At 32.4% G+C, this 11,203-nt stretch overlaps 1 protein-coding gene across 12 annotated transcripts; it reads left to right on the top strand.

The window, feature by feature from the left end:
- Positions 1 to 2,682: 2,682 nt before the first annotated feature.
- On the top strand, positions 2,683 to 5,423 carry LOC114406061. 12 transcript variants are annotated; one of them, XM_028368629.1, is made up of 7 exons: positions 2,683 to 2,921; positions 3,061 to 3,147; positions 3,248 to 3,282; positions 3,650 to 3,719; positions 4,035 to 4,173; positions 4,255 to 4,347; positions 5,114 to 5,368. In XM_028368629.1, the coding sequence occupies exons 1-5, from the start codon at positions 2,774 to 2,776 to the stop codon at positions 4,079 to 4,081; spliced, it is 387 nt and encodes a 128-aa protein (XP_028224430.1). In that variant the 5' UTR covers positions 2,683 to 2,773; the 3' UTR covers positions 4,082 to 4,173; positions 4,255 to 4,347; positions 5,114 to 5,368. The 12 variants fall into 12 exon arrangements, 5 of the variants coding, with proteins under 5 accessions (XP_028224430.1, XP_028224431.1, XP_028224427.1 ...); XM_028368626.1 differs by having other exon boundaries at positions 2,686 to 2,921; positions 3,650 to 3,723; XM_028368627.1 differs by having other exon boundaries at positions 2,686 to 2,921; positions 3,650 to 3,723; positions 4,255 to 4,342.
- Positions 5,424 to 11,203: the final 5,780 nt, after the last annotated feature.

Below are 11,203 nucleotides of genomic sequence, written 5' to 3' on the forward strand. Positions count from 1 at the left end.
ATTTCTAATATTTATTTAAATTTGAGTGTATATTTATGATAAAAATTTAAATATTTTTTAAATTTATTGAAATAGTATGAATTGTATTAAATAAATATGATCATTAATTATTTTTAAAACTATAATTTTACTTACTTTCAATATATTAATTTTGTGTAATATTTTTAAAGTTTTGAAGTTTGAATAAATTAATCTCATTATGACCTAATATAAATTGAATAATGTTGATTTCAAAAAATAATTATTATTACTATTATTTATTTTCTGTTAGTTTTAGTATTATTTTCATTGCTAACTAATTGTCAAAAATTATTTAAAAAAGTATTTATATGTTTCAAACTTTAAATTTTATCGTTTACATATTTATTAACTTATTAAATATGTCACCAATTATTTGTATTTATTACTAATGTTTAATATGTTGTTAACAATTACATTTTATTGTTTTTTTATAATAATTATATTGTTACATACATTAACTATTTCATATTAATAATATTTAATTGATGTTTATTATCTTTTTTGGTCTAAATATATAAAGATATTAAGTTATAATTTTTTATTATTGACCTTTATAAATAAATATTGTATTATTGTTATTGTTATTATTATTATTGTGTAATACTTATTATCAATTTAATTATTTAAATTATTTATTTTAATTTTTAGCATGTGTTTCAAGACTTAAAATATTATTATTAAATTGATTGCGTTAATGATAATTATTAAATTATTTACATTGATAACATTCATTTTCAAGAAAATAAATCAGCCAATTGGTTATACAGGAGAGAGGCAACCGTGAAATACCAAGCTTCTACACAGTATAAGAATTGCCAGGAGGAAAATAAAGGAAAATTGTCTATTCTATATTTGAAATGATAATCTTGGCTTATAAATCCATCATTTACTAATGAGAAAATTAAAGTAATCATGCTAACAGGAAAATTTCCCAGATACTGAACAGACAAGAGGCCAAAAATAAATTGCTTTCTACAATACAATATGAAGATCATCCCCAAGGTATAATATAATAAAAGACAAATAAAAGTTGTCTAGTCTACAACTCACAAAAAATCAATTCCATTCTTTTACAAAGTCAAACATTTTCTTACTATATTGGTCAGGTTACAAATGCAAAGCAAGCAAAAACTACTCCCCAAGGGAATAATTCCTTTTTGTCACATTGTTCATTGCATATTCTAGCTTGGGTTTGTAATGGTCCCATTTCACACAATTGCTGAAGAGAGTTAAGGTGAGTAATTTGAGGTTCAAACCTTCTCAAGTTTATCATAAGCTTTTAATGCATCTCTCCTTATATTCCTCAAAGCCACCTATTAAAAAAATGAAAACACATACATACATGCAATTTAGCTGAAATATTTATCGCTTATTCTGAAAGCTTAAGATATAAAGCTATATGATTTGCATAGCATGTCATATTGCAGTACTACATCCAAACAATAAGCACTCTTCTCATACATTAGTAACTTTAATTGGAGAAGAAAAAAGTCCAAAAGTTGATTCATAAAACATATTGTATAAATTGGCTATAGATTGTTATTAGAGAAACTAAGTTATGCTTCAAGAATTTTATACTGATATTATCAAATTACAAATAATTAAATACCTTAAATCTTAAAGTTAACAAATTCTGATAGTTAATTATTTATTTGTTATTTGTTAAATCAAACATGTGTTAAAGAAATAAATTCCATCATCATCCCTGCTTTGAGTGTGAAACAAGTGATAATATGAGCTCTGTTCCAAACTCCAACATTTATAGTTGTAATTCTCAGAGTTTCTTTTAATTTATAAATCATGTGTCACCGTTTCATTAGATAAAGCAAGCTAATTCCAATTTTTTGTTTGTTTATTCTAAAATTTCAACATAGCCACCACGTGCTGGCAATATGCTGACATGTGTTTTTTGTTACATGATGAGAAACAGAGATTTTGTAAATCTCAGTCTCTAACAGCAAGTAGCTGAGTTTGTTTGTCATCACAGGCTCACACACACTAGGAAGGAAATGTCATTCATCTCGTTAACAAAAACTCACACACTAGTAAAAATTAATATATTTTTGTACACACTTCACATACTAATGTCCCATTTTCATTAGTTTCTTCAAGCTTTCATCATGCACCCCTCATTCAAGAACATATATTTATAGCAAGAAAGAATAGTCATCAAAATCTGCTGCTCACTTAATACTTGATAGTAGTATAGAAAAATGACAAAGAAACCATACCTATAGATCCAATGGATAAAGAAACCATTCTAAACATGATTTCAAGCATAATCAAGTGTCAAGCAACAAAAACATAGCAAACAACAAAATTAAAGGCAAGGGAAGAAAGAACAATTTTCCACCTTGTCAACATTGTGGCAGAAAAAGTCATCCTCCTTCCAGATGTTGGAGGAGACCATATGCAAACACTACTAGAAAAGAGATTTTCTACGACACTGTTTTTACGTCGGTTATACGAAAATCGATGTAGTAAATAAAGCGGTGGCATTTTCGTAAATATTTGTAACTTTTTAAAGACGGGTACTTTAAAACCGGCATAAAAAATGCTTTACGAGAGCGATTTTAAAAAACCATCTTTGAAAACTTGTGTTTTCCAATTTGTATGCTAACGTGGCACGTTATAACTGGATAAGCTTTGACAACCCTATCTTACTTTTTCTTGTATCGTGACTCTTCGTTGCCATCATAGAGAGCGGGGGAGAGAGAAGAAACACTCTCTGCCCTCTCATCTTCGAGCTCCGATGGAGATGAGCGTTGCAAGGCTGAAGAAGGACGAGATCCAGAGGCTGAAGAAGGAGATCGCGGTCCTGCTGTTGGAGACATATGTTCCAGGTTTCCGATCGCCACTATGGTGCCTTCCACGCCACCAACCACGTCGCGGTCGAGGAGGTTAAAGTTTTTTTTAACTCTCTTCTTCTCTTTTTCTAATCCTTTCACTTCACTCATCTCTTTTTCCCCCTTTTCCCTATTTTCATCTTCCTATGCATTTTTCTCCGATTCCGATTCAAGCATTTTCCCGCTGCTTTAGGACCATCCTTCAATACGATGTCGCTTCTTCTTCCTAGGGTTTCTCTGAACCAATTCCTATGGCCATTAGAGGCGCCGATTTCAAGTGGTTAGTTAGTTCTCTCTCTCTATCGTATGAGCTTGATTTCAAGATCGCCTTTTGTTTTATTTTATTCCAGTTTTGATTGAATGTAACTCATTCCTTGCAGGTACGATGGCTTTTTCTTGTTCATGCTCGCCACCAGTGTGTATCCTTTCTCAATTCAGCTTCTGAATTTTCCTAATTTTGATGCCATTCTACATTTTCACTTGCCTCATCATTCCTTCCTTCTCTAGCCACTTTCTAATTTAATCTTAGTCAGTTCTGTGAGAAACATTGAAAAAAAATAAGAAATGTGTGTTATTTAACCTCACTACTCCTAGAGTTATTGTGGCAATCAATTGGAAGCGGTATCATTCTTGCACATATCCCCTGCATATATGGATTGTGGCGGGGTTTCCTTTCCTTATTTTAATTATTCCGTTCAATATCACTATCTATTTCTATTTTTTCATATATGATAAGGTAGCCTCGTAAATGATCCCTCTCCTTTTCTTTCATTTGTGTTTAGGTCGACTACACCACTGTGTTTGTTTTCCGGGTATTGATGTTTGTTGATAATGGGCTTTCTGCAGGAATGGGTTTGTAAGGCATCCCATCCATGTTTTAATCTAAATATTTTGGTTTTCTTCAATTTACATGCACTAATTTAATTGAAATTAGAGTATGATGGATAAGGTTTGGGTTTTCACCATTCTTGTATGTTTCTCGGTATGTTGAATTGAAGTTTAGCCATATTTATGAAGCATTGATACTTCTCGCTGTTCAAAATGTCATTGTGTGTCCGACATTTTTGTGATATGTAGCAGATGAAGTCAAATGATGTTTTAATTCATCAAGTCCCGATACTAATTCAATTGCGCTTTTATGCCCCCTCCCCCTTTGTATGCTTATAGAGATTTTGGGTGGCAGCAGAGATATGCCCGTTTCTGTGGAAGAGTAGTTGTCCTTTCAATCCTTGTGTTGCTTCTCTATCCATTTCTTTGGGCTTGAACTGTAATTGGTACCCTGTGGTTCAGCAGTGCCAAGAACTGTGTATGTTTTATTCCTGTTTTACCTTTTAGTGTACTCTTTGTTAACAAGCTTTTGATGCATAATGCAATTAATTACTTGCAGTTGCCTGAAGTGGTTAAAAAATGGGGCTTTCTCATCTGGTTACTTTTTAGCTATTGTGGACTCTTTTGCATTGCTTGCTTGTCTCTGGGTAAGGTTAGTAGTGGTCTATTGCTACCTTTTTTTCTTCATATTTTTGGTGATATGCTTTTGTAACTATTCATCAACCGCTTTCTTATTTGGATTAGCACCGCACATAAACGTTATACAGTAAAAATGAAATTTTATTTAGGAACATAAAATGTTATTATTGAAGAACATAAAAATTATTATGTTTTCTCTCAACCTCATTTTACCAAGATTTTGGATGTCTGTGTAATTCTATTACAAGTTATCAAACATGACAAAACAACACATTTTAGAGGAGCTGAAGCATACCATGTGTGGTTAATAAAAACACGTGTCCTGTCTTTAATATCACTGTAGTTAAGTTTTTTCATAATCAAAACTGTTTTACTGGCCCTATTCATCCAATTACTAAACCAGCAAAACATCACAATTCATCCGTAATCACAGTGCTCTAGTTTTATTTCTTTTATCATGTGAAGTAGATTTTATTTCCACAATTATTACATGAACAAAAGATTTTGTGTTCTATTTTTTTTTCACACAAAAATGTTACAGTGTTATGTAAAATAATTTTAAAACTGTTTTTTTGAAAAAGAAAAAGAAAAAAATCTGTTTGGTGATACTGTTTTTAAATCAGTTTGCGTAGTTAAAAAAATAAGAATAAGAAACATTAACAAATTATTTTGCATATTTTCTTAAATATCATATATTTTAATTTGAAATCCTATTTTATATGTAATATAATATGGAAGGCTAGTCCAACTTGTATTTATTACTCATACTATTTGTGCAGGTTAAAGGAATGTTAACAGATTTTGGAGAGAACATGCACGGCGAGTTTCTTGAAATTCTTCGCAATTTATTGGACTCATGTACATTGTCGGGATCACAAGTCCATGTTTCTGCTATTTTTTGGAACATGCCCACTTATAGTTAGATGACATTATGCTATTTTCTGCTATTGGTTATTCTAAATCTAATTACTCAATAGGAAATCTAGAGTTAATTGGTCCCTATTGCCCACTTATAGTTATCTCTTTTGTCTAGATGCCATTGTTTTTGTTTTTTCTTTTAGTTTTATATTAATATTCATTATTAGTTAATTGGTCCCTATTGCCCATTTATTCACACGTTCAATTCAATTGATTCAGATAGTATTTTAAAAATAAAAAGACATCAAATATATTTTGTTGGTCGATCAATATAATTTATTTACTAGTTTAATTCTATTGAGTCAGATATTAATTCAATGAAATATATATTAAAATAGTAATTTACTAAAATAAGCTATTTTTTCACTATCTCCCCCCTTTATTAATCTAACCTTTAAAATCTTGTCTACAAGTCACTGTAGTTTCCTGGGTTTTCTTTTTTTACTAGTTATTATCTTCCCACTAAATTTAATTCTATAAAGTCTTACTTTGGGGAAAGGGCTATATAATAAATTATAAATTCTCTCCTAATTATTTTTTTAACAATAATATCATTTATTATTATTTACCCCTATAAAAATTGTAGAAAATTGTTTTATTGGTTTTTGATTCAGTGTATGTCTAATCATTTTACTAGAAAATTATTAAGGATAATTGAAAAAAAGAAATATACAGGATGATTCAGCTTTCAAATTAATTTAGATAAGTTTGTGTTTTCTGTAATATTCAAGTCCTCAAATGAATGTTTTATGTGAGATCATCAAATTTTGTTAAGTTGAAAATATTTATCATCACACAAATCATCTGTTTCTTCTTCTTTCCTATTTTTTAATTAAAATCTTTTTAACAAAAGATGATAATAAGAAAGAATATTGTTACTTATCATTTTTTAAATGATGTACCTCTAAATAAGGCTTCACCTCAATTACGGTAAAAAATGACTGTCGACATGACAAGTAAATATTTTACTCTTACATTTTGAGTTGTGTTGATCTTATTTCATTTCATTTTGCTTGTAAATTGCATGTGCTTGCTCATTAAGTATCCACCATGATAACCATTATGTATTGAAACCTTGAGAAACACTAGCTCAAGGAATGTAGTATATATCTTATTTTTCATTTCAATGGAGAAAATTCATTTTTTTTAATATTCATTTTTTATATTTTTTAAAAAATACATTATAAGACGGTTCTCATTCTAAGACGGTTCTCAAGAGAACCGTCTTAGAATGTCTATATTCTAAGATGATTTTCTTATAAAACCGTCTTAGAATCCTCAATATTTTTATTTTTTTAAAAAAAAATATTCTAAGGCGGTTCTCAAGAGAACCATCTTAAAAAGGTTGCACATTCTAAGACGATTCTCAAGAAAATAATCGTCTTAGAATATATAACTTTTTTAAGACAATTTTTTTTAGAACCGTCGTAAAAAATTTTAACTTTTTACGATACTGACTACAACAACGATTCAAAATCATCATTAAAAATGCTTTAGAACCGATGTAAAATCCTCTTTTTGTAGTAGTGAAAATGCAGCAAGTGCATCCAGATGGGGCATGAAGCTGTGATCTACCCCGAAAAAAATTACCATGATGAGGGAGCTCAGGTTGCTAATCAAGAGGAGGAGGACCGTGACACCCTCTACCCTCACAATATAAATAAGTAACTAAATAAATCATACAAAATTTATTATTAAGTTTATAAACACATAATAATAAAGGAAGGAGAAAAAAAACATGCAAAATTAATTAATAATTTTGTTTTAAAACACATTTAATTTAAATCAATTCAAAAGGATAAAAGGTTCACATCCACTTAGTGAAAACATAATAGAAATTTTTTTATAAAAGAAAAAATTATCCCGGCTCAAAACAAGGTCGTTCACTCTAAATAAATAATAAAAAAAACTAAAATAGAAAAGTATAATGCAATTATATCATTCAGTAAATCATAACATGCGAAAATCATAATAAGCGAAGTAAAATCCTATGCCCTAATGTTACACTTATCAGAGCATATCCATATCACAGACTAAGTCTCTCCATCTCTAGCATGTGACTCATCATATGAAGGCTCACCTGAAACAAAACAAAGTGGCAATCAACCTAAACACAAACACACACCGAGAGTAAGTTATCACATTTGTATATAATAAATTATTAGAGCATGTGAAACATATAATACTTAAAGCTAAATTTATATAAATAACATTACCGCACAACATCGCACACGTTATTCACACCCATTCAAGTTCACATACTCCATAAAATAACATCAACCACAATTGTTAACTCAATGAAATTCAAACACAAGCGTTATGCAACAATTATACTAAGACTCAAGCCTATATGCAATGTGGTACCATGTCAGTGAAAATAACACTGGGGCGCTTAGGAGTACATGACAAGACACACCACACAATGGGTGTATTCGGTCACTCTCACTAAGTAAAATGATAAGGTGACCCGTCAGGGTTACTCTATTTTGCGAGAATACCCCAACCACATGGGATCAACATGGGCTTAAAGGAACACTCAAACCGAGTATCTTTACCCCCAAGGTCTAGACTCCAAAGAATCCGTTTGGGCCTCACCTTCCTGATTCAGGTTCAACCCCTAAAATATTTTTTTTTTGCACGTAGACACTGTTTATGAGTTATATAATACCTATGACCTCACTCTTATATTTCAAACATATTTAACAAATTGGGCTACAGTTTAACCCTTCAGGATCCTAACTAGGAATCCTACAATTTCCTTTAACACTGTGCATAAAAGTTCTCTCAAGATAAACACTGGTCGGGTTACTGTATAACTCATAACTCACAAGACAAGTAATATCACTACAAATATCAATCACACACTCATTCACAACCATATTTCATGTCTACAGTTTAACATTTCACACTTTAACTAATTACAAAATATACTCAACAATTAAATAACTATGTATCATAATACTAATACCATACAATATTTAACTTCAAGACTTATAAACAAATAACTGTAAAAATACACGTGAAACATATATAAATATGTTATATTTAAAATATATATATATATATATATATATATATATATATATATATATATATATATCAAATGTATTAAGTATATATTAATATAAAATAATCACAATAATATCAAACATATCATTAAGTAAATACAAATTATATATAACAATAAAATATATGCTCATATTGATTTATATGAACAACATGTATACCTATATTCTAAACATTTTTCAACTAAGTTACCAACATCAAGAAAATGCCTAATTACAATGTGAATACAACTTTAGTTAATTTCTTTAAATGATTTTAGCCAATTCAATCATCCAACAATCCCTACACATATGAATTTCATGACGAAAAATCACCCACATGAAATAAAATATAAAGTTTGTAAAAAAAAAAGTATCAACATATATGTACACGTATACACTGCGGTGTGAAAAAAAATAAAAAAAAGAACAAGATTGAAAGGCCAACATATCTGGTATAAACAAAATCACCACCACACAATTTTTATGCTAATTATAAAGAATTCTAATTCCTAAGGTACACACCTAATACAGGAACACATCAATACTACAACAAACTTGCAACAGAACACCAATTGATTCATCAAACACACTCAGTCCGCGATTAAACATGAAAACATAATTAAACTTCATAAACACTCCAAAATAATCCAAAAATTGATCATCTAGGGATCCCTACACATGTTCATTCTAATCCCCAAGCGTGAGAAACTCATCCCTTACCTCAATGTAGTCGCTTAAATGTTCTTCGTTAGCAACTGTGGGGTCTCTGGTGCTCTCTAGAGCTCCTCCTCTGGTTGCTCTGTTAGGGTTCTTGTGTGTCAGAAAAGAAGAAAGGAACATAATGTGTTTTCTAAAAAGTTGCTCTAGGTTAACATTTGGCTTATATAGTGGGAATTTATGACCTAATTATTTTTTGTACTTATTTACTTATTTATTAATTTATTAATTTCTTATTTACTTATTAAAAGTTACGGCTGTTACAATTCCACCCCCCTTAAAAAAAAGTTTCTCCCCCGAAACTTACCGGTATCGAATAAGGTAGGATATGCATCACGCATCTGACCCTCTAGTTCCCAGGTGGCATCCTTGCCCGAAGCACTTCCCCATACTACTTTGACCAAGGGAATCTCTTTCCCCCTTAGTTGCTTAACCATACGATCGTCGATCCTCAGTGGTTTTGTTTCATATGTCAAGTTCTCTTTCACTTGGACATTGTCCAATTCGATCACGTGCGACGGATCATAGACATATTTTCTGAGCTGAGAGATATGGAAGACACTGTAGAGATTTGAAAGAGATGGTGGCAAAACCACTTGATATGCAACTGGGCCAACACGCTTTAGGATTTCAAAGGGACCAATGAATCTAGGTGTGAGCTTACGGGACTTCAACGCCCTACCAACCCCGGTCCACGGAGTGACTCTCAGAAATACATGATCACCTATAGTAAATTCAAGATCTTTTCTTCTCTTATCATAGTAGCTCTTCTACCTACTTTGGGCTGCTCTCATCCTTTCTTGGATCAACTTGACCTTTTCAGTGGTCTGCTGAACTACCTCAGGTCCTAAGGCAATGCTCTCACTGGAATCTACCCAACATAAAGGTGTCCTACATCTTCTACCATACAATGCCTCGTAAGGCGCCATACCAATATTGGAGTGAAAACTATTGTTGTATGTAAACTCTATCAAGGGTAAGAAACTATCGCAACTACCCCTCTGCTCTAACACACAGGCTCTCAAGAGGTCCTCTAAGGATTGGATGGTGCGCTCGGTTTGACCGTCAGTCTGTGGGTGGTAAGCATAACTCAACCTAAGCTTGGTCCCCAAGGCTTTATGAAGACTCCCAAAATCTAGAGGTAAATCTGGGGTCTCTATCAGAGACTATGCTAGAAGGAACACCGTGTAGTCTAACTATCTCACTGATGTACAAGCTAGTCAACCTCTCTAAAGAATATCTTATGTTAATTGGGATGAAGTGAGCAGATTTGGTCAACCTGTCTACAATAACCCAAATGGAATCTAAACCTTTGGGGGTCCTAGGTAACCCCACCACGAAATCCATGGAGATGTTATCCCACTTCCACTCAGGTATCTCTAAAGGTTGCAACTTCCCTAAAGGCTTTTGGTGTTCTATCTTAACTTTTTGACACACCAGGCATGCAAGGACAAACTCATTAACTTCTTTCTTCATACTCGGCCACCAAAACATCTGCATAAGGTCCTGGTACATCTTAGTTGCTCCCGGGTGGATACTCATACTACTTCTATGGCCCTCTTCCAAGATCGTTCTCCTAAGCTTGGGTACACTAGGAACACACACCCTATCTTGAAGCCTCAAGACTCCATCAGTTCCCACTCTAAAACTACTCTCTCCCCCTGCGACTATGGACTCTATCTGGGCTGACAAGAATGGATCAGACTTCTGACCCTCACGGATCTCGCTCAAGAGTTCGCTGGTGACTCTCAACATACCCAACTTAATGCTACTAGAGGTGATCTCACATGCCAAACTCATGTCTCTAAACTGCTCTAAGAGGTCCAACTCTCTAACCATCAAAGCAGACATTTGAAGGGATTTCCTACTTAAGGCATCAGCTACTACATTGGCTTTACTTGGGTGATAGCTAAGCTCAAAATCGTAATCCTTAAGGAACTCTAACCATCTCCTCTGCCTCATGTTAAGCTCTTTTTGATCAAACAAATATCTAAGGCTCTTATGGTCACTAAACACCTCAAATTTAGATCCATGAAGGTAATGCCTCCAAAGCTTAAGAGCAAAAACTACGGCTGCTAACTCAAGATCGTGTGTGGGATAATTCCTTTCATGTATCTTAAGCTGCCGAGAAGCATAGGCCACTACATGTCCCCGTTGCATAAGCACTCCACCCAAACCCATCTTGGA

Source organism: Glycine soja, chromosome 3 (assembly GCF_004193775.1).
Source record: "Glycine soja cultivar W05 chromosome 3, ASM419377v2, whole genome shotgun sequence".
In the NCBI taxonomy this organism is placed as follows: Eukaryota; Viridiplantae; Streptophyta; class Magnoliopsida; order Fabales; family Fabaceae; genus Glycine; species Glycine soja.

What these genes read in the sequence shown, in the direction of transcription:
- LOC114406061 (XM_028368626.1), top strand. Translation starts at nt 2,774, where the DNA reads ATGGAGATGAGCGTTGCAAGGCTGAAGAAGGACGAGATCCAGAGGCTG. An exon ending in AGAGGCGCCGATTTCAAGTG is followed by an intron (nt 3,148 to 3,247) that starts GTTAGTTAGTTC and finishes CATTCCTTGCAG; the next exon opens with GTACGATGGCTTTTTCTTGT. An exon ending in CTTTCTGCAGGAATGGGTTT is followed by an intron (nt 3,724 to 4,034) that starts GTAAGGCATCCC and finishes GTATGCTTATAG; the next exon opens with AGATTTTGGGTGGCAGCAGA.